At 40.4% G+C, this 24,802-nt stretch overlaps 1 protein-coding gene across 3 annotated transcripts in view; it reads right to left on the reverse strand.

Annotated features, from left to right (window-relative positions):
• mast4 (microtubule associated serine/threonine kinase family member 4) overlaps positions 1–23,670 on the reverse strand; it is a 165,151-nt gene extending 141,481 nt beyond the window's left edge. For 2 of the 3 annotated variants that reach the window (XM_034710235.1, XM_034710238.1), the window contains exon 1: positions 23,064–23,670. In XM_034710235.1, the coding sequence (XP_034566126.1) occupies positions 23,064–23,330 (267 nt within the window). In that variant the 5' untranslated portion in view covers positions 23,331–23,670. The remainder of the gene's footprint in view (positions 1–23,063) is intronic. The other variant, XM_034710237.1, reaches the window with a different exon arrangement.
• Positions 23,671–24,802: the final 1,132 nt, after the last annotated feature.

Consider the following 24,802-nt stretch of genomic DNA (forward strand, 5'->3'; position numbering starts at 1 on the left):
TGTTGACCATGAGTCTGGTTCCGCCCGAGGTTTCTGCCTGTTCCAAGGAAGTTTTCACTGCTAATGTTGCCAAAAGCTCACATGGTGGACCTGTGTTACTCCCCCAGCAAAGAATGTAGACCTGCTCTTTATGTAAAGTGTTCAAAGATAACTTTGGTTATGATTTGGTGCTACACAAATAATGCGATTGTTTGAAGTGATTGAAAATATCTATAAGTGGGGCGCTGGTGGCCTAGCGGTCTAAGCGTCCCACGTATAGAGGCTATAGTCGACTCCAGGCCAGTCGACCATTTCCTGCATGTCTTCCCCCGCTCTCTACTCCCCACATTTCCTGTCTCTCTTCAGCTGTCCTATCCAGTAAAAGGCAAAAAGGCCCAAAAATATAACTTAAAAAATAAATAAATAAATAAAAATCTATAAATTAAGAAACTGCACCATGTAGGTAATTTTAAATCTTTGCTTCGTAGCTGAGTTCTTTCTGTGCATGCCCTCTAACACCACATGGGAGCTATGTTACTGGAAGATGAAAATATATCAGATTAATCTCAATAAAGTCTGAAAATGTAACATCAGAATAATGTTGTAATGCACCAAGGGAACAGCTCCAGCATTATTAGATTGTGCCTGATGCAAAGGAGGTGCAGAAAGCAAAGCAAACACTCATAAGTCTCACTCCTGCTGTCGCCCTTAACCCCGCAGGACTTCAATGACTCCACCATCATCATAAGAGGTGTGGAAAAACTGCACGGAAGATAAAAGACAACTTCTCTGGTTTCTAGTAGTTACAGCTTCACGGACAGGCGGAGAAACACAGGGACGGAGGAGCAGGAAGAGTTGTATACTGTAAATAAACGGATGCAAGGATGAAAGAGCAGAAAACACAAGGCCGCTGCACACACATAAATAATGCATCAGTCCACGCCAAGGACGACTCTGCTGTCCACATGTGGTCTCTAAATGTGGACACAAGCACATCATTTACTGTGCTGTTGTCGTCGGCGATGCAGTGATTACATTATGGTTTACTTCACAAAACGGTGAAGCTTTGCATTTCAAAAAAGGTGAAGAGGCCGAGTCGTGATTTCCACATGAAAAACAGAAATCTAAAGACAGAATTAACAAACGTATTCACACCGCCACAGGATGTTTAATTCTCTTTGAAGGATTGAGAGGAAGTGTTGTTTATCATTTCACTCACACTGATAAAAGGAACCTCTTAGAAGCGGGAACAAATTGTTTTTAGTCATTCACTGGTTGCCGAGACACGACGAGAGGCGGTTTACAGTAAAGCAGGAAGAGGACCCCCCGTACATCAAGAGGCTTTACACCTCACTGCCGCGCTTTGTTTCACTCATCGCTCGTCCCGTCATTGTTTCCCTGTCATATCCTCTTTGCACCGACAACTGAGAAAAACACTGATTGTATAATCAAATCACACCTCTGACACTTTCTTAACTCAAGCTGCTCAAATCTGAGAATCATTACAGGGAGGCTACTTCAAAACGAGGTCATGTGGAGACATCGTTTGTTTCACAACCAGCAGTAAACTTTTAAATCTACAGGAATAGCATCATCGCCAATCAATGATCCACGGAGAGAGGGCATGGAGGTAACAGTTATCTCTTTGTGTGGCAGTGCAGAGCTAGGTGGTCTTACATGCAAGACCAGATGGTTATATCATTTTATCTTAACACTGTTTGGCTGCTTTAGCAACAAACTGTCAACAACAACAAGACTTCGGGAAGAGGACCAACCCCGGGTTTGTTAAGTGTTATGTTGTTGATTGTTCCGTGTATCCAAGAGTCGTCAAAGTTGTCCAAGACGTAGTAAGCTAGTGAATCTAGCCTGGCATGTAACCGTAGGCATCAATTAGGAAGCAGAAGTAGAGCCGCCATGATGTTTTCCATCTAGTTGAGTCTTGAAAACAAGAGTATGGCCTTCTAATTCATGCAATTGTTACTCCAAAGTCTCATTTATGCTCTGGGTCAAATACACATCTTGATACATAAAGAGCCATCAGCTGTTTGTTCTCACCACTATCATCTCTCTCTCTCTTCATCTCCCTCTATCCCTCTCTCCAACACGGTCTCAGCAGATGTGTTAACATGAGTCTGGTCCTGCTGGAGGTTTCTGCCTGTTAAAGGAAGTTTGTCCTTGCCACTGTAACTTGCTAAATTCTCCAAACTGCTCTGCTCATGGTGGATTAAGATGGGATCAGACTGAGTCCTGCCTCTCTCTCTTCATCTCCCTCTATCCCTCTCTCCAACACGGTAGGTCTCAGCAGATGTGTGTCTAACATGAGTCTGGTTCTGCTGGAGGTTTCTGCCTGTTAAAGGAAGTTTGTCCTTGCCACTGTAACTTGCTAAATTCTCCAAACTGCTCTGCTCATGGTGGATCAAGATGAGATCAGACTGAGTCCTGCCTCTCTCTCTTCATCTCCCTCTATCCCTCTCTCCAACACGGTCTCAGCAGATGTGTGTCTAACATGAGTCTGGTCCTGCTGGAGGTTTCTGCCTGTTAAAGGAAGTTTGTCCTTGCCACTGTAACTTGCTAACTGCTGCAAAGTGCTCTGCTCATGATGGATTAAGATGAGATCAGACTGAGTCCTGCCTCTCTCTCTTCATCTCCCTCTATCCCTCTCTCCAACTCTGTCTCAGCAGATGTGTGTCTAACATGAGTCTGGTCCTGCTGGAGGTTTCTGCCTGTTAAAGGAAGTTTGTCCTTGCCACTGTAACTTGCTAAATGCTGCAAAGTGCTCTGCTCATGGTGGATTAAGATGAGATCAGACTGAGTCCTGTCTGTAAGATGGGACTGGATCTTATCCTGTCTTGATGTTGGGTCTTTGTTAATAGTAGAGCATAGAGTACGGTCTAGACCTGCTCTGTTTGGAAAGAGTCTGAGGATAACATGTTGTGATTTGTCGCTATATAAATAAAGATTGATTGATTGAAATGTTGTTGCACTCAGGTACGACATTTTAACATGGGGCTCTAACAAAATTGGGACACTTTTGGACGTAGCCCCAAGTGGCCAATGGCGGAACTGCAGGTTTTAGATGTTCTACACATTGGCTTCACTCTTCATCCCCTGATTTGGAAATAATAAGAACACATTTTTACTATAATAGACGAATCAAAAGCACTGAGCTGTGTTTGGTACTTGATTCTGATTGGTCAGAACTCTACACCAATGGTAATTAGTTATGTACAGCAAGAGCAACACCGGGGAGAACTGGACCACACACGACATATCAAAATACTCCACAAAGAGGAGTCCCAGTCCATTCTACCTCTGCCTGTTGACACTGTGGCTAAAACGTTAGAGGAAGGAGAGCTGACTCACAGAAGTATCAGCATAATTATCCTCACAGAAGTCCCGTTCAGCTCGTCTAACTCTACCTTGAATGGAAATGTCAAGAGAAGACCTGTTCAACCTGTCGGTATTATTACTCACATAACCACCTCCTCACCATTCATGGTCCTTAACTTAAAAATGCCTCTTCATCTAATGCTTCAAACATTTGCTGTTTGGTTTCAGGAATGCTAAATACAAGACCTCCGAGCTATTTAAGGAAGTAACAATCCATGTCCGATTCTTTGGTATGTGGACAAAAATGATAGCTTGTCATTCCCAGTTGTGGTTGCTGGGTTGTAATTGGACATCCACTGCTTGGGTGAAGTTTTCCATAAAGGGTCAAATGTTAGATGAGCTTAATAAGCAGGGGGATAATTGTTGTGATTCCAGTAAACATTTTTCGGACCTCTTAGAATAACACAGGCGCTGTTTAGATATTTCAAGCAAGGCTTACATATCTGTGAACTTTCTTCCCTGAACTCTTGGGATGGAGAGAATGCTCATCACTCTTTCTCAGGGTCAGCTGCTGGAGGACAAGCTATCTCCAAGCTGACCTTGTCACCCAACATCTGTCTGCTTCAACTCTCCCTGAATTCCAGTCGGGCCTGAATCTCTCTCTCTCCTCTCGCTCTCTGCTCTGATGACCTAAAGTGTTTACCCGTGAGTCAAACGGCACACTTTAAAGTCTCACGGCTGAAATCCAAATAACAGTGTGTGATCTCAACTCTTCATGTTTCTGTCACCAAATGGGAACTGTATTTTTCACGCTAACCTTTCATGAGCTGGAGAAACTCTGAATGCTTTAGCTGTGTGCGCTCACTCAGGGGAATTCAGTTTCCTGTTGACATGATCTCAAGTTAAGAAAATACAGAAGTTCTTTCCCCGTCTAAGTTTGTAGACTTGACCATTTTAAGACCTAATGTCTTCAGACCGTAAAGAATTACATCATGCATCACTTCCACCACAAAGAAATCTGTGTTTCCTCTGAGGAGGAACTTCTGCCTTAAACAGCGAGTAATAAAAGGGACCAAAGAAGCTCTGTGGCTGCAGAGGAAGAGGAGTTATTTTTGCATCTCTAATTCCACCAAAGACTCAGCAATGAAATGTTTGCATGACCAGAACTAGCAAACATCAGTTTAGCGCTGCAAAATAAAGCTCTCCACTATTAATCAAACATCCTATTAATGCAGCATGAACAGAGAGATTTAGATTCGTCTTCCTTCTTCCTTAAACTCTTCGGTCTTTAGCACTAAATAAAAACACAATGACGCACTGTAGCAAAGAGATAAGAAGGTAGATGAAGTTTTATGAGTCCTAACAAAGGTTCTTTATCATCAGGTCAATCGTGCCATCTGTTTTTAATCTGGATATACTGACTAACTTTTTCAATATCTGCCAAGTTACTGCACAGACTGTGTTACTCTGAGTCACGTTGTTCTTGCTTGTGCCTTACTCAGCACCCTGCAGCTCAGGTTCAGGTTCAGGTTACTTTATTTGTACCCGCATGTAGATCTGTGTTGCAGCAAGATGATGATATCCAATGACAAAACAACAGTAGCATGAAAACTACACGAAACAATCAGATTTAAAGAATATATTAAAACACAAAAATATTTATACTGTATTGGCTGTACTGGAATGATTTTGCAAAAACAAAATAAAAAAAAAAAAAAGTCATGCTAAAGAAACAACCAACCACAGTACTAAAATGTAATCACTTTCTTCAACACCACACATAAACCTCAAACTCTGCCTCATTTTTTCCAAATCCGGATGATGTTAAGAGCAAGAAGATGCAAAACCTCTTTCCAAATTGAGCTCTAGGAATCATTTTGCACCCCACAGCAGCAACTTGTCCCCTTCCAGTAAACAGAACCACAGCTTTGTTGTTGAAGAAAAATGGTGTTTTTTGTTTTTTTATTATTATTGAGCTGTGAAAAACATTTAAATGTTTCAAAAGAAGGCCGGCATGTTGTTGACAAAAGTGACAGTGTTTGGAGGAATTAAAATTAATTTTGTGGTGAACTGTTTCACTTAAATGTGCTCTGATTTTCACTGACTCTTCCTTGTGTTTCCACAGGGATGCTGTCCTTGTTTGTTGTTTGCTGAACTGACCAGGTCCTTGTTTTCCCTAATGTGAAAACCCAAAGGCATGTTGTAAACAATAAAACAAGATCACCTCAAACACTAAAAAAAAACCACTAAAAGATTATATTAAAGTACCATGGCTTCACCAATCAGGACTTAAGAGATACGTTAAGAAATTAACTCCAATAAATAAATAACCTTTGGAATAAAAGCAAATAAACAGTGCTAATAGATCATGCTCCTGCAGTATGTGCAAATATTACGACATACTATTCAACTTGATGAACAGAAGCCAAGCTCTCAGTCAATGGCGGTCACATGCCCCTCTTGCGCCTCTTTAAATGTCTTCTTTCAATGTTTCTCTGCACTTGTTATTCTTTAAATATCTTGTGTGAAGCACTTTGCATCGTCATGTTGCAGAAATATGCAATATAAATAAACCTGCCTTGTCTCCTGATTGGATGTTAAACTGCATTTAATTGCTCTGAACTTGTACTCCTGCAATTACAATAAAGTTGAATCTTATCTGCTCTAATATCAGCTTATAACTGAGTGCAGTTCAGCAGTTCAGCATCAATGAAATGGTGAAATATTTAACCATGAGGTGCAGACCGCTGTTGTTTGGTTTGGTGTAAAGGTCATCCTGCCAGATTCGGTGTTTTGGAAAAAGGCAAATCTCACCTTTAATGGTTAAACATGATGTTTTTTAATCATTGATGTTTAGTTTCTTTCAGTTTCCCCTTAGGCTGAATGTTGAAGTTTATCACCCTCAAAATATTGCACTTCAAGCAAGTGTTTATATCTACTCTGGTCTCATAGTGGTTCATGTTTGAAAATATAAAATCAAGTAGGTTGATGCATCTGTAGGTTCACATGTAAGAAAGGGATTAAAACACATTAAGCTAATCAAAAGCACTTAGCATATTGACTAAGACATAGGAAAATACTCTACAGGAACTCTCAATCTACCTCCTTTCCTAATCTGACCAGCAGCTATCAGCCGTTACAGTCTCTTACCTTGCATCCCCCCGATGATGAGCACGGACATGAAGGGAAATTCCGACCCAGAGACATTTCGTTTCTGATCTAACTTCTCTCCTGTATCACTTTAAAGCTCAGTCATCGCACACAGCGTTGATTCTACTGCAAGTGCACGCACACAGAGGCAAGGAACAAGGAGTCAAAAATCAAATCCAGGAATGACTCGCTCCACCGTAGGAGTGAAAAGAGTCTTAACCAGATTGTGTTAATCCTCTTAGCCACAAAGCATCAACTAACACAGGCGACCCTGACCGGCTGCCTGCTTGAATAAATGGCTGCTTATTTAGGGGCACGCGCAGGAGCAGACCCATCGCATGCAGAGAGAGTTAAATATTGTCAAACCGAAGCAAATATTGATACTCGGGCAGCCGCGGGTGCAACGCGTGACAGGCGCCCTTCCAACTTGAGGTAACAGGCATGCTGTGAACAAACTAAAGGATTATGGCAGGTTGAGCTGGATGGTATAAAGGAGATACAACTTCATTTTGGTGTTTAAAATAGGGATTAAAGCACAAAAATCAGATCTTTTAAATCCTAGCTCTATGATCTTTTAGTTGGGTTGGTACATTTCCATCAGATTTCCATTACCCCTTCATAAACGAAAGATGAAATGACTTCATTGTTGTGTGAGTCATTGTTGCCTTAAATAAAGCACCACAACGCCCCACCCAAAAAACAAGCAACACTCATCCAGAGTAGTTGTCCCTGGGCTGTAAAATTCTGTCTATCTATAACCCCCAAACACTCCTGATGCCTTCATTAGTTTAGATCGTTCACATAACAAAAACATAACCAAGGCAACATTACGTGTATGAGGAACAACCTCCAAAAACAGCCTCCTTTTCTAAAGAGCTCAGATCAAACTGTACTGATGGGAACTGGGGTTCAAGTTACAGAGGAATGCTTCATCCATATATTAATAAAACAATGAACTGCTTCCTGACTCTGGCATCGCCCCAAACATTATGTTAGGTGTTCCGAAACATTGCATAACATGAATAAACACAGTCAAGATCAGTGACCATGCTGACCCTAAAACTGTTTACAGCAATCAGTGAGGTACTTCAGGGCAGCAGGGTCCCGCATCACAGGGGTCTGCGGGCATTTTGAGTTTTTCACTGGGTATGATATGAACTGAAATTAATACCAATGCCTCTTTAGGACTTTTAAAAATAAACAGGACCACCACAGATTGATTTAAACACAATGTAATTTTCCCTTTCTTTGTGTATCCAACCCTACCAATAACCAAACCAATTCCAGGTTGATAATAAACTAAAAGCACGTTACTTTTGACCTGTTGGAGACCAGTCGTATGAAGCAAAGTTGTGTTACTGTTTATTAATATCTGCTTATTGAGTTAATAAACTGTGGGTTGACTAAGAAATGCTAATTGTAAAGCAAAGGAACATTTTATTGGATTTGGGGCTTTGGGTGTTTTGGCGACTTTTTGTTCCAGTTTTGATAAAGAAGTTTTGAGTCACTGTCACTTTAAGATAGAGTTATGTGTTGGACACGGAGAGTGTGCGGAGTCAGTGGAGGCTTGATTAGCTGTGGAGACACAGTTTTCTTACAGTGTTGTATCTTATCATATCATGTCCTGTCGTATCGCATCTTATCTTATCGTGTCGTATCGTGTCTTATCGTATCGTGTCTTATCGTATCGTGTCTAGGGATGGGTACCTTTCACATTTGAACCGATACGGTACCGATACCCGGTACCTGGGAATCGGTACCGGTACTCAACGGTACCAATTTTCAGTACTTTTGTGTGTTTATGTGGTAATGCGTGTTAATTTTAAAAAAAATCTCAAATTTGTTTAATTTAACATGAAATGAAAAAAAACATGATTATATAGGTGATTAGATATATTAGCTGACACATGCTCGTGGCGTTCGGGAGTTTATCAATGAACACACGTGAACGCCTGCAGACGGGAAAAAGTCAGTTCTCTGTCTCTGTATAATAACAGGACACACAACTTACTTGTTGGGCATTCACACACACAGGAACGGTTATAAACAGGGCAGGTAGTCGGAGCGAGAGAGTCCGTCTCAACCATAGACTGTAGAAAATAAACGTAATCCTCCCGCAGTTCTGCCTCGCGCTGATGCAATGAGCAGAGAGCAGAGACGTCCACCCAATCAGTCTCTGACTTTATTACAGGGCGAAAGTATGGAAACTCGACTTCTCTTCCACTCCCTCACAGTCACAGGGATGCGTTCAGGAACCGAAACATGGTACCGTTTGATTTTACGTGAGTCGGTACTCGGTAGTACAGACGGAATTAGGTCGGTACCTATAAAAGTACCGAATTCGGTACCCATCCCTAATCGTGTCGTATCATGTCTTATCGTATCGTACTGTAACGTTTCATGTCGTGTCTTATTGTGTTGTGTCTCATCGTATCATACCGTATTGTGTCATATTGTGTCTTATCGCGGCTTATTTTATATCGTGTCGTATCTTAGCGTGTCTTATTGTATCGTGTCTTATCTTATTGTATCGTGTCGGATCGTATCTTGTCTTATTGTGTCTTATCGTATCATACCGTATCGTATCGTGTCTTATCTTATCTTATTGTATCGTGTCGGATCGTATCGTGTCTTATTGTGTCTTATCGTATCATACCGTATCGTATCGTGTCTTATCTTATCTTATTGTATCGTGTCTTATCGTATCGTACCGTATCGTGTCTTATTGCGTCTTATCTTATCATATCATGTCATATCGTATCGTGTCCCTTTTGTGTTATGTTCTGTTCGTCTTTCTAGTTTGGATTCCGGCATCATCTTGAAAATATTTAGTTTGTGCCATATTCGGAATTAAGTTGTTTGTTTTTCCCACTTCACAACGGCCTTGGAGTGAACGATTGCATCAGATTCATCAGGAAGACACATGTAAGCCAGGACTATGAGCTAACTTGCTGTTTTGTCAGTTCCACCTTCACTGCTGACCCTATTAGACAAACCCCTCCACACTGACGCCTTTCATTCTGTCCTTTTTGTCATTCTACTTGAAGGATTTCACCTGGAAAGTTTTGCCAAATACCTGATAACTCACAAACTACAGCCACGTCATTTCTCACAAGCACTATTCCATCATGTGATAAATTTCACAACATGTGTTTTGCATAATGAATTTCTGGTAGCAGTGTGTGTGGGCAGTCATTCAAAGAAGAGAAGAGGAATGGATTTCTGCTGAAACAGGGTGACTTATTCGAGGCTACTAAGTAACTGTGTCGGTGCATTGACTGGTGTGCTCTCCAAGACTGATCCCACATTCAAGGCTGCATCCAAGGATCTTCAGATACTGGAGCACCTTCTATGTAGGCCAAGAGATTCAGTGGGAGTCATGTGCAATAAAACCTGGGTCCCAAACTTCCATTCGTCCAACCCCAGCTGACACTCGTCCACATCTTTTAGGGCACTATCACATGTTTGTAAAAGGTTTACTGGTGAATATTTTCCACCTTTTACTTCCTTTTTAAAGAAACAATTGGATGTAAAACACAAGCTTATGATTACACCTTTGATAAACCATGTCGTGTATTTCTTGAGCTGGAAACTTCCCCAAGTCGGCACAACAAAATAACAATTTGGCAAACATCCGTCCGTCCCTGAAGCTGTACACGTGAGACCTTAACTCCTCACCTCCGATTCAAAACACGACTCTCTATCAGAACAGCAGTGATACTGTAATGACAACACCATGCAGAGACTTTGACAAGCTCCTACAGGACCACACGATTTCTTATTACATAACTGTCTTCACAGGCGCAGTAGTACTCCAAGTGAACCTTGTGTTGGTGGAGGAAACAAATTTCTTGAGCAGAATCCAGAAGTATGTGGACCTACACACTAACACACACTCATATCAGCTTTCTGTGTTCTTAAGTTTGTAAAGAAAAGTCAATGAAAAATAATTGAAGCATGGGGATCACAGTGTCGGCTGGCTGCGTTTCTCTGTCCAGTGATGCTCTGAGAAATCTGAGTCGTGGGCTTTGTTTGCTGCCAAAAGAAGGTAGCCTACACTCTGTACTGTGACCGGAGGCATCGTGTGTACACACAAGCAGAGCACTGATGCTGCATCCTGTGCTCTGAGAACATGATGCAGGTTTAAGGAGATGTGTGTTATTGCTTGTATTAAAGGGGACTTATTATACCCCCTTTCAACCATTTAACACACTCCCCTGTGATCTAAATGAAACGTCTGTGCCGTGCTTTAGTCAAGGTATTATTTGGATCAAGCAACAGAGGAGGTTTTGAACCCAGCTCTAACAATGAGAAAAACAATGGTGGCTCTGAAGGTGAAGGGGAGGATGCAGATACCAGTTGAAGGGGCAGGTATTATTATAACAAACAATGCAGATTATGAATTAACAGTCAGATTGTGTGTTTACAGACATCCATCAGCTGACCACGAACAAATAACTGGGTTGCTTTCTTTAACAGTTTGTCTGTCAGTGGTCCTCTGGATACCAAAGTATAAGTGCATAAGTGCAATAAACTTACTGATAAGCTAGGTTTTTCATAATATGTCCATGTTGAATGACTAAAATACAAAGGATAGGGTGATTTATCAATCAGATTTAGCTTCTAAAACCTGTGCATATACTGTATTTTTATTTCTACTCTCACTGCAATTGGAGATGCAACCATACAATAAGCCTACAGTTCAATATGTGCCTCTGTTCTGGTCATGATTTTCAGTTCAGGTAGCCCAGGCTGTCAGAGTGTTTTTATTTTGCTATTCCATCCTTCGGCATTTTCAGCAAATTTTACAGACACAGCAAGTGCTAAAGAAATCAAGCATTTTTTTTTTATTCAAAAATGATTTCTTTATTTTAGTTATAAGAAAAACAAGTCAATTTTAAATACATTATTTGTGTATTATATGATAAAGAGTAAATATGTCCCCACATGCATGATGCTATATTTGTATACAGATGTTTTCTGGCTTTTATTGACTTAAAAAATAGCTTTTTAAATGTTTCTAGAAACACATTATTTCAGCTGTGGATCGGAACTGCAAACAAATAACATTGTCATATCATAATTACTCAAAGGGCTCCGCTTTTTAGCCTGTTTAGAACTGAAACTCTGAACACTACTTGGACCTGGCCGGGTTAGCTTTGCTTAGTAAGTTAGCATGGTAATCCAGCCAGGTTATAAAGAGAGCCAGCTTCATGATGCTGAAAACTCTGACTTTAAAATCAACAGATATCGTCTTCAAGTCTGGCTTCATAGCACACCTCTCAGCCTTTAATCTAGATATTTTAAAGGTGACATATCATGCAAAATTGACTTTTTAATGGTTCTCTACCTGAAATATGTTTCCCTGGCATGTCTACAAACCCCCCCGAGAATGAAAAAAATCCATTCTGCCCCTGTTCTGATTTCTCCACCTTTCTGTAAATGTGTGTGAAACGAGCCGTTTCAGACTTCCATGTTTTTGTTACGCAACAACAATATCCGGTCTGTCACGGAGTCAGAGCTCGGAGCTTGTTCAGCCCATAGACTGTATAAAATACAACTCAACCCCTCCTCCGTTTTTCATTACCTGCACACATGTGTGCTAACAAGGAGGGAGGCATGCTAGTTGTAGGCTGTCTTAATAAACACAAAGGTCGGTTTTACTCCCCACGTCTGCAGATTTGAAGATCTAGTGGATGATTTTTATTTATCATGGATTAGTGCTAGCGCTAATTAGCATAGTCACATAGCTACATGTTCATAGCTGTAGCTGTGTACCAAGACACACGTCGACATACTGACAAATAAAACAACAAGAAACACAGAATCTGTGACCAATCCTTCAGAAAGGTCCTGCTGCCTTTCTGGTAGAGGTCGGTTTTACTCCCCACGTCTGCAGATTTGAAGATCTAGTGGATGATTTTTATTTATCATGGATAAGTGCTAGCGCTAGTTAGCATAGCCACATAGCTACATGTTCGTAGCTGTGTACCAAGACACACATCTACATACTGATAAATAAAACAACAAGAAACACTAAATCTGTGACCAATCCTTCAGAAAGGTCCTGCTGCAGGCGCCTCTCCGTCAGGATCAGATTCTGGATCAGATTCAGAGGGTTGAAGTAACGTGATCTCTGAGCAGCCGTGTATATTCAGCCAACATGTAAACATTAGATCAACGTGATGGAGAGCCGAGGCACATCCACTTCCTGAGGGGGCGTGGTCAGAGAGAAAACAGACTGTTCTGAGGAGGACTGAAAAAGAGGGCTTTTCAGGCAGACCAAAATCTGATTTCAAAGTGTTTTTTTGAGCATAAACTTTAAAGACATGTTTTGGGGACCTCTTAGACCAATATATATTGATGAAAAAAGCGTGATATGTCACCTTTAATGTTAATGCTTTCAGTGCTTCATTCTGCCATTCATTGGATGTGACCACAGTGACTCCATCTACCATGACGTCATGAGCATACCCTCTATTTGTCAGCTTTCACTTAACTTTAGCGTGTATTGATTGGATATTTGCTCACTGGAGGAGTTTCCTCATCTCTGCACGTGGACTCGCAGAGAAAAACAAAACAAGCAGAGCCAGTTCAGAGAGAAAAATAATGCATGGGAAGTAGTTACAGCAAAACCAAAAACACTGCAATCCACAGTGGTTGGTGGACTGAACGGTTCAGTGTTATAATGAGAATTGTGGCATCTGTATTGGGTGCAGTCCAAATGATATAAAGTGCATGCAACATGACTCTAAAATGATATTCATGCCGACTCGTCTCTCAGCCTCCGCTTACTCCAAAAGAACAAAGTTTCATATCACACAGAATCTCCAGACGCCGTCCTCTCTCACACGCTGAACGCAGCCACAGCAAACAAACATGCCCTCATGTGATAAATGAACATCCTGCTAATCTAAACACAGCAGCTTTAATCTACAAACCCGTCTAGCTGTTTTAATCCTCCGGTTAATGCAGTTTGTGGAGTGCCAAGTGTCACACATGGTTAGTTCTCATTTGAACAAACTCATTACTCACCGAGAGGAGAGCGCCAAGTTTGTTCTAAGCAAACGGCTCCACAGGGAAGAGCTGAGGAAGACTTTTACTCCACTGCTGTAACCATTTGCTGTTGTTTTTCTTTTTATGTGGTCTTTTTTTCTCTTTCACATTATTGATTTAGCTTCCATAGGGAAGTTATTTGTTCTTTGGCACAGGCTGTCTTGTTTTAAATGATCTGACAGCTTCATGCAGGATGTCATTTAATGTAAAACTTCCACACAGACGAACAGAAATATGTGTTGACCATGTTTTCCAGCCTCGTGGGACTGAATGCAGCTCTGACAGCAGCTGACTGATAAAGATGAATTGGAACCTCGATCAGTGTGCTAAGTTCAGAGGCATGGAAAGAAAACAAGGTTACGAAATGAGGTTTAGAAGCAAACTACCTTCTTAGAGCCACACGAAAGTCTAATGAAGAAGATTACATGCTTAAAATTGGAGATCTAACTCCTTCATCATCTTTTAAGTGCCTCAATGTTTGCTGGATGTGTAAATAGGCAAACAAACAGACTTTATATCTATTCAGAGCTGTCTTTCTTGCCATCAAGCCAATGTAAGTGTAACTCTCACTGCCTTGAATCTCAGATTTCGCTCACCTGCTCCTGAGGGAAATATCTTTTGCTTATAAGTCGCCACATCCTGCATTTAACTGTTTGTGCTTTGGCTACAAGCTGTCATTTTCTGCATTCACAGAGCTGTGAATGTTCTGCAAAAACATTAGGCCTGTGTTACTGAAGCAAGGCAACTTCAGGGTCTAGAAGGTGGTTCACATCCTACTGGGGTAGATCATCATGGTAACTTAAGCTAAGCTGAACACCTAACAGGCTCCTGAGCAGGTTATGTCAGAATAACAGACCATCCATCTATTTACCATAATGCTCTAGCGCCACCCCCCATTCCAATCTTACCCCATTGGGCGAGAGGCGGGGTACAGCCGAGACCAGGGGTTCCCAAAGTGTGGGTTGGGACCCCCTGGAGGGTCCCGAGACACAAATGGGGGGTCGTGAGATGTCTTCCATCTTAAAATAGTACATTTTACCCATTATAGTAAAAAATAGACAAAAATAGTAGATACACTTGAAATAAAAACCTTGAAAATAGAAAATGTAATGAATTTTCTGCCTTTCTTTTTGCCAGATGACGTTGAGGGTTAGTGACCAGTGACTTATCTAAAGCATCAGTAGCAGTAGGTTCATTCATAACGGCACAGGAAACATGCTCATATAGGTAGGAAAAATAATCCTTAGGGTTCCAATAGGGCCTTGCTGCTCGGGCCCTAATAAAGTCCCCTGTTGGTTTTAGGATATGGGTGCAAGAGGCTTTTTTGTGCGTCCTTATGCCTTGAATATGCATGTCCGATATCATGCGTGTGGCTCAAAAAACCTCTATGGGTTTTTTGTGTGTGTATGTATTGGTTGTTGTTATGATTATTATTTGTATATGTGTGTATGTAATTTTATTGTTTTGTTTTTTTAGTTCTAGGTGGCCCTTGCCGTTCAGGGTGCCCCTGCTTGTTTGTGCTTGTTTACTGTGAAAATAACAATAAACTATGAATCATAAAAAAAAAAAAAAAAAACCCTCTATGGGGAGGGTTATTTTAGGCTAGGCTAATTTTCTGCAGACCAGCTAAATGAAGCCATGTTAAATCACTTTGAGGGACAGTGGGGGTGGCAAGTCTTTGGCATATATATTTTGGGAGTCACTGGCTGAAAGGTTTGGGAACCCCCTGCTCTAGACGACAGGTAGCCAGCTATCACATGACTGATGTGTAGAGACAAACAACAAACAACATACAACGCAATTTTGAGTGACCAAATAACCTGTTAAGCAAATTTTTGGACCGCAGGAAGAAGCCGGAGCGAACCAACACATGCACAGGGAAGCAGGAGCATGCAAATACCACATGGAAAGACTCCCGCTGGGGATTCAAATCTGGATACTTCTTGTTGTGAGGCGCTAACCACTGCATCGTGCAACCCTAATAACAGATCAGCTTAACAGAAAGAGTAAGCACTGACCAATCTGACTCTTGACCCTGGAGCTCTGGGAGCTGATCCAGAGGAGGGGAGGGAGGAGAGGAGAGGGACTGTTTGAATATGACAGATATGAATGAGACTCAAGGTTGACTTATTGAGTTAATAACCAGCTTTGAAGAGACAGGGTGAGTTGAGTGAGATACCCAAAAGATAGCTTCATCGTACAGGGCTCTGGTCCCACCAACTGTTCCCTGTCTTCTTTGTTTTTACATGTAATTTGTTACACCTTCAAAAAAAAACATCAATTACAGAAGCTTCGCGATCACCATTCTTAAAAACAAACTGATAATAACTCTGTTTGCTTTGGCAGAGAACGCCATGCTGCATTTTCTCTCCAGCTCCTCCCCTGAGAAAAACATTCATGTTCTGCCATGCACTGGAGATAATCCACCTAATTATCAGGCACAAACCACACACACACACACACACACATCTGATGTCATTATAAAGACTAGCAGAGTAAACGTGGCATGTGGGAAGAAAAAGGTCCTCAACGCAGAATATTCTGACATTTTTGTTGCAACACGTTCGCTGAAGTCAGAGAAAATGACTCGCCTACACTTCACTTAAACACCTTATCATAACCTCAACTTCAGTGTGACATTTGATGCTGAAATAATCACATTTATGAGACACAACCTGTCCTGATCCTCTGTGGGAAAAGCGTCTGTCACAGCAGCAGTAAGGCAAGAAAAGCAGAAAGGAAATATCCGGATTGAGCGAACACGCTTGGCAGTTCCCACAGTCTTGTTTACACAACATCAGAGGTAGAGAAAGTATGGCACATGGGATTTATGGTTATGAGGGGCATAAAGGCAGCAGGACTTATAAAACACACGCTGATAAACACACTGACAGATTGTGTACTTTGGCACGCTGTGTGACGGTATCAGAAGTATTGTAAATATACGACTCTTTGTGAAGGCCCTGCTTTCCAAAGCTCAGAACAGGTCCTGTTGAAACATGTGTATCAAGGGAGGAGTATTAATTCATCCTATTCACTTTCAAATACTCATTTAGAACTCAAATACTCAAATCAGGCTGTGTTCTGGTTGACTTGTGACAGACAGAAAATGAAGCACAGCTACTTTGATGAATGTTTTTGGAGCCATGATACCAAAAACTGGTTCCAAGTTCTCAAAAATTAAAAATGGCGGCTTGTTTTAGTCGTGTTTGAAAGAAAAATAAATACTTATATGAACGTCACTGTGAGGCCATGACAACAAGCTGTTTACTGACATTATTTTGGGTTCTGGAAATGTTTGATGGGAAAGTTTCTCTCTTTCCTTTGACTCAGACTCACCGGCAAGTGACTACATTATCATTTAATCAATCAAGGAAATAATACAGCAGCAGTTCTCTTTATTATCGGCTAATCTGCTGATTATTTTGGTCAGGAGTTCCCAAACTTTTCAGCCCACGACCCCCAAAATATAGGTGCCAAAGACTTGCAACCCCCACTGTCCCTTTAAGTGATTGCTTCATACTTAATTTAGCTAGTCTGCAGAGAAGTAGCCACCTACATGCACATGTGGCTGTTTCCTGTGCTACTATGAATTAACCACTGAGACTGATGCTTTTGTTAATTAACTGTAAACTAACCCTGACCTTAGGAGTCATCTAAAGAAAGGCAAAAAACTAATGAAAAAAATTTATTTGCAAGGCTTTATTACTTTAAAAAATATATTACAGTAATGGCAATATACAACATTTTTGATTGCACCCAGGGGGTCCTGACCCCCACTTTGGGAACTCCTGATTTAGGTCAATAATCAATTAAAAGTGAAGTAGAGAAAATAGCAAAATAATTGCAATTTATTGGTTTGCCAAATTAAATCAATCCATCATTTTTTATCACTTTTAAGCCTAAATTCCCTTTTTTTATAACTTTAAACTCTGAAATGCTTTTTTATTTTATTTATTTATTATATTTTTATATTTTATGACTATATATATTTATTTATTTTTCCATTTATTGAAAGAAATAATTAATCTATGTCACTCATGTCTATGCACTTTGTCTCTGCCTCTAAAGCCTAAAGTGACATCCCCAATGCACTCGCCTGTTTTCAGGTAATGATCACCTTTGTCTGTATGACCTTGTTTTCTCTATTGTATGTATTTACCTGGTACTGCTTGTTTCTTTGTTTGTCTCCCCCTAATTAATGTTGGTATGCATGTGAGGTGTGTGTGTGTGTGTGAAGGGATCATTGTTCCGGGGTGGGTGGGATCTCAATGGTGTTTTTGATAATGTGTTTTGTAACATTAGTCACAGAACTCTGTTCCTACTCACAGAACATTCTTTGTACTTGTCTGTGCATAAAAAAAACAATAAAGAAACTTTGGAATAAAACTCTGAAATGGAATAAATTTGGGGGTTTGAACTGTTAGCTTGAAAACTTAGAATATCTAGAAAATACTTTTGTTTTTTGACTAATTTCTGACATCTTAAAGACCCCAAAATTTGTCTTTTGATCAAAAACATCAATGCAAGAAAAAGCCACAATATCTCAACACTAATGATCAAATCTAAGGACCTTAAAACACTCAAACTAGCCTGAAATCACTCAAAACGATTGATCAAGTCTAATCTTTCAGTGATTAACTCTTTCCTCTCTTTGAACCTTTTCATGCACAAACTGTTAAATAACAGAGCAAGAGTTTCTCAGCTTGATCTTTACTTCTTACGACATGCAAAAGTGATGAAACTTGTAAATGCGCTGTGACTTGTAGCTTCAGGTCATCAAGCGTTCTTTGGCACTGGATTTAGATCTGTTCCTGTTGTTTTATCATACACTGACTGATAAGAGTCAGGATTATGGGATAATCCTGTGATGCTGGACTGATTAAGGCACATTAATAAACATCATGGAAAACAGGTCGTAATCATCCCTCCTCTTGAAACTCTGCACTGCACGGAGGCTAAGTCTAGAAAGGTGACGTCATGTGAGTTCTCGGAAGACTTTCCTTCTTTAACTCCACCGCAGCAACGCATAGGTCAAAGGTCAGGGTTCCCTGATTAACCCTATAGTATTACTCACTGGAAGGGCTGACTGCTCTGTGGTGTCTCAGCGTGGGACACGTCTGTTTAGCTCAGCGTAGCAGATCAGGTTACATCTCATCTTCTTGCGGCCAGCATACGAGAGGTGAGGGGTTTTCAGACTGACATTTCAGAGAGATCAGGAGGAAAGGTCACAGAGTTTATCCAACACATCCTGCTCCGGGTGACTTTTAAGTCTGTTCATGTTTGTTTGAAAAGAGAGGGAACATTTTGGGGAGTTTGGCTGTTCCAAAAAAAGGAAAAAGACTACATCAGCTAAATAAAAATGGACTTTAATGGTTTAAACAGTTCACTTAGACACAGACTGAAATAAGAGTCCTTGCTCTATTAGGCTAATGGACTGTCACGCTGTTACTGAGCCAAATGAAGCACCAGTGTTAGCAAACATGACACCGACTCCAGGGGGTGTTTTCAAAGGGGATGGTGGTGCATGCAGGATGGACTGATGAGCCATCAACGAATACCAATGAAGCAGTAAAAGCACCGCCAGGAATATTATCATAACTGCTCGATATACGATTGCATAATGTGCATGAAAACTGAAATATGATGCAGAACTTCAGATGGTAAAGAGAGGTCATGGACTACAAATCTTGCTCTGCAAAAGAAAAATGATATTCCAGCTAGCCAAGAATCATCAGGCAGACACGCTCTCTACTTTTAAGATTAGGCTTAAAGCTTATAGTCAGAGCTGGATCAGGCTTGGACCAGTTCTTAGTTATGCTGCTATAGGCTTAGACTGCTGGGGGAACTGGCGCACTGACACACTGGGATCCTATCTCACCCCCTTTCCCCCATCACTTACTTTAGCTTTACCTGCCCCATTAAAGTTACTAACCATAGACCTTTCTGGAGTCCCTGAGCTCCCTTGTCTCGTAGCTTCCTCTGAGCTGCCGTAGACGTCCTAGACTCCAGCTGATACGGATATGCTGGACTTGTCTCATCACTATCAACGCTCCCTCACTCTCTTATTCTCCTCTATCCCTCTTTCCAGGCCCAACTCAGTCGAGGCAGATGTCTGTCTAACATGAGTCTGGTCCTGCTGGAGGTTTCTGCCTGTTAAAGGAAGTTTTTCCTCGCCGCTGTAACTAGCTAAATACTGCGTGGTGCAATGCTCATGGTGGATTAAGGTGGGGTCAGACTGAGTCTTATCCTGTCTTGGTGTTGGGTCTCTGTTCAAAATTTGACAGAGTGGTCTAGAACTGCTCTGTTTGTAAAAGCGTCTTGAGATAACGTTTGTTGTGATTTGGCGCTATACAAATAAAGATTGATTGATTGATTTTGCTACAGCAACATCTTTCAAACTAGTTGATCCTCCTTCCTTGAGTTCAGTTATTATTTCACATCACTGGAGCAGCGTCTAATGAAATGAGTTATGTTCACTCTGTCTGTACTTGTACATGATATCTAACTTCAGCTGTCTGCAGATTGTGTTTCCAACTTGCATGACTCAGCCTGTGTCACGCCAAAAAGTCCTGATTTTCACACCTGGATCCAAAAAGTTATACAGCAAACATCGAGGAGTAAGAAACTGATACGCTGCATAAGTTTCTGTGTTTTCCCACTGCGCCTGTTGGACCTCAAAACACCCGACAGACAGACAGACACTCCCACAGCCTGGAGTCACGCTGCGTGTTATTACGCTTCAGAAAATGTTAATAAGTCAGGTAGGTGTTGGAGACATCAAACACACCCTTGCACTCGTGAAGCCGCGTTATGTTTGTGTGATCCTGTCCAACCAGTCTGCAGACGCGTCGTGGAGAGTCCTATAAAACAAAAAGGCTGAGGCATGGATTTTGTCTTCCTCATTCTCCACATCTGTTTCCTGAGTAAACACACCAACAACTACACACAGCTCTGAAGGGAGTCCAGTTTGTAGCACTCATGTTCAACCATCATGTTTTTAAGAGCTACAAAACCTAAACAGCTGTCTGCACCCTCAGAAGGATGTTAATCATTAAAGGTGGATGTTATGGTGGAACAATGATAACACACAAGAGCTCACACTGGAGCTGGAGTTTGGGAATCAAGAAACATCCCTGTGTTACACAAGCTTCTTCTTCTACAGTCCACAGTTTAAAGCCCCTAAAGAAGTATGTACACAACTGGGACATTTTACTTTTTCACAACAGTACCCACTGAACTTTTACCTTCTTCATAATGGAGAAAACTTTGGATATATGGCTGCCATGAGATGCAAATGCTTTGCTGTGAGATCAGCTGAGATTTTCAGTGGATCACAGGCCTCTTTTAGCTATTTTAAAACAGCAACATTCATGTTTCATGTCCATAAAAATTAAAAACATCAGAAAAATTGATGTCATTGCTGGGAAGTTACGAATTATAGGAAGGCTCCCTACACAAAAGAAAGGAAAGTTGGAGAAAACTTCAGCCCCAGGTCGCCAAATTGCAAAACTTGTGACTTTCCCTCAAGAGAAAGTTAAAAATCAGTACACTTAATGGAGGATTGAGATCAATGAGGTGAAAAATGAATCCTTATACCCTGTTTTTAAACTCCAGAGAGCGGTATCTGCCTTTAACTTCTCTTGTTGTATTGTTGGAAGTCAGTAAGTCTCAACACCTGTTGCTGAATAAAGGCATACAGATGAAGTGGCAGCAGGTGAAGGTTTTGCAGCGGATGAAGGACAGCTGATACCTGGGAGGCCAGCCAGAGTATCTCTGCTCACCACTTTTACTTCTTGAGTGTTTGGACTCGTGTCTGACCCCAGTATTATGTCCCAGAACTCATGACTGATGGAACTCTTGGACTCTGGCACTGGTGACTTGGACTTGGACTCGAGTACTGACTACATTCTGACTCTGATGATAGAGAGGAGGACTCAGACTTATTAAAAACTGCTCTATGATTGCTTTTGCACAAGGACCAAATAATGTACTCAGCTTTGAGAGAGGACTTGCAAGTTTACCTGCATGTCAGACTCAGACTCAAACACCAGAGACTTAAGATTCACACAGACTAAAGGTTCACTGACTCAACTTCAACACTATATCTGTTATCAACTAAGATGTGGACCACCTCTTTATCTCTCTGCTCCACACGTGTCACAGGTAGCATCTCGTCACCTGCTCTGCAGATGACAGACAAATAGGCAACAACATTACAGCTAGGCTACAATTCTTACTCTTCTTTTGGCTGTTTCTTTATACTCTTGTAACTCTATGATAAAGCGGAAGAACTTATAGCTTCCCTTCAAAATAAAAGCATTATTTTTTATTATTTTTTATATATATTTTTGGGCATTTTTGCCTTTAATAGCCAGGAGAGCTGAAGAGACAGGAAACATGGGGAGTAGAGAGAGGGGGAGGACATGCAGTAAATGGTCATGGCTGGAGTCGGACCAACCTATTTTATTTTACTTTGTATTTATTTATTATTATTATTTGTATTTATTAGTATTATTTGTTCTGTTTTGTTGCATTTATTTGCACATTTACTTATTTTATCTCATGTTGTCATAGTCCAATTTATTTGTTATGTGTTTGTTGTTCATTATTCTTGTTTTAAGATAAAAAAAAACTCAATAAAATTACTAATTATAAACAAAAAGGCAGGAATCGGACCTGCAACCTTGTTGTAAAGCCTATATGGGGTAAGTACTTGGCTTTTTGGCGCCCCAAAAACATTATTTTTAATATACAAAGTAGGTGTCAGTACTCAAGGTTTAAAAAGATGCAAATAAAAGAAATAAAAGCATCATATAAAAACAGTCTTTTCACTAAAGCTTCAACATAAACTGGGTTACATCACCCTCAAAAAACAGCCAAAGATTACATCACGAGTCGTATCTTATTGCATTGAGTGTCATTATTAAAAAATGGGGGACTGAGGCTAATGTAGGCTAGATGTTCATGGCACCTCTTTAATTCTAGTAGTAAATAATCCTAATTGTATATATTCAAGGCAAGAAATACACTAAAATATGTGAATGACTTCACCAACCTCAGAACCTTGCAAGTAGCATGTGAAAGCAGGGGAAGCATGCTGGCTCCCACTGAGCTATGCAACTGGTTGTTGTAGGACTTCTTGATATTCTTGGCTCATGGACAGAGTAGCGCACTGAATGTTTTTCTGGTATATTACATGCTTTGGCTACTGGAAGGCAGCCTGTATGAAAGTAGTGCCCTATATGGAAGGCATACACTGGACTTTGAATCATGTAAATGATAAAGGGAAAACAGCACTTCTCAGAGTGTATGTGAAGTGAGTATTTGATGTCAAAGAGGAAGCAAACAGCATGTTTCACACTTAAATTCACTGACCTCACTAGGGGAACATGAGCCTGGGAAAGGAGCTGCTGTTTACAGATAACTGGAGGACTGAATGAGTTTGTTTGGAAACAGAGTCTACTGATACAGACTCTGATTAACCAATCAGAATGGAGGCTTGAATGTAAGTAAATGAAATTTGTTTCAGCATTTTGTGTGTTTACCTTTTCATCCTCGTCTTCATCATCACTCTCTCCCTCCCCTGCTGCTTCTTCTGCCTCCTCCTTTCTGCTCTGCATGTCTCCTTCTCCTTCAGTGACACCTTCAAAGTCTGAGTTGTGTCCATCATCATCATCTTCCTCCTCTCCTTCTGCAGAAACTTTGATGTGCAGCATGACAGCCGACATGTCTTCCCCCTCGGATAAGGTGCGTGAACTGGAGGACGACAGACTCCCATCTCTCTCACGCGCCAGAAAGTGTTCCTCCTCCATGTTTTGTCACTGATATCACTAAATTTTCCACTCTATAATTAGCTGTGGTGATTAACCTGAGAGCGCACCTGTCCGGTCCTGCAGGGAGCTCATTCTGTGGAAGAGTCGCGAGCCCGTGGAAGGAGAGTTTGGAGAGAAAGTCACGAGGCTGTGGATGTTCAGTAAACACTCTATCCACGCGCTCTCGTGTCGCGACAGGAGGAGGTCTGCTCCTCACCTAGAAGTTTCCTCTGCTTGGATTTGGTCGCACATTACTTTCCCGACAGCGTGAGTCCATGCTGCTGTCACTACTCATCTCACACTGTGCACGAGAGCCAGCAGCCTGAAATAAACCCCGCCCACAACATGAGGGGGTGGACCAATCAGAGCCCAGCTGCTACCAAACCAAATAAATGCACTTCTGATCAATTTAGACTGCAAAAGGTATGAATCTGCAGAGGCTGAGGTGAAGTTTTAATTCAAATAAATCACATGAGAATGCTTCTGTTTTTGCATTTTTAATTCTGTATTTTGCATTTTAAAAATCTAGTAAAAATGTTAAATGTATGGTGAAAATGCTGCAAATTAGGTCAATTAAAGTGAAGTTCACTTTTATTATTTTTTTGACAATTTAACTTCATAATCAAACATTTTCCTTACTTTTAAAAATGTAGCAACAATATTAAGTGTATGGTAAAAATAGCTTCATAATCCAACATTTTCCTTAATTTTAAAAATATAGTAAAAATATTAAGTGTATGGTAAAAATGCTGCAAATTAAGTCAACTAAAGAGAAGTTCACTTTATAATCAAAGCAATAATGCAATTTAACTTCATAATCACACATTTTCCTTAATTTTAAAAATGTAAAGAAATAAAAACAATATCCCTTTAATATCTGCAAAAGCCTCACACATTTTACATATTTTTTTAATTCAATAAAATCACAGTTTTTTTATTTTTCTACTCATGCCTGATCTTAATAGTCTGTCGAAACAAGACCAATGTGCAATCTGCAGAGATTGAGGCTGAAGTTTCACACTTTTAATTCAAATAAATCACACTTGAATGCTTCTGTTTTTGCATTTTTAATTCTGTATTTTGCATTTTAAAAATGAAGCAAAAATATTAAGTGTAAGGTAAAAATGTTGCAAATTAATTCAGTTAAAATGAAGTTCACTTTTAGTATTTTTTTGCACAATTTAACTTTATAATGAAACATTTTCCTTCATTTTAAAAATAAAGTAAACATATTAAGTGTATGGTGAAATTGCTGCAAATGAATTAATTAAAGTGAAGTTCACTTTTATTATTTTTTGGACAGTTTAACTTTATAATCAGACATTTCCCTTAATTTAAAAAATGTAAAGAAATACACATAATTTCCAAAACCTCACACATTTAACATATTTTTTTAAATCAATTAAATCCCTATTTTAAAATTGTCTGCACATCCCCAAGCTTTAAAGTCTCCGTTTAAAACAAAACCAAAG

This window comes from Notolabrus celidotus, chromosome 19 (assembly GCF_009762535.1).
Source record: "Notolabrus celidotus isolate fNotCel1 chromosome 19, fNotCel1.pri, whole genome shotgun sequence".
In the NCBI taxonomy this organism is placed as follows: Eukaryota; Metazoa; Chordata; class Actinopteri; order Labriformes; family Labridae; genus Notolabrus; species Notolabrus celidotus.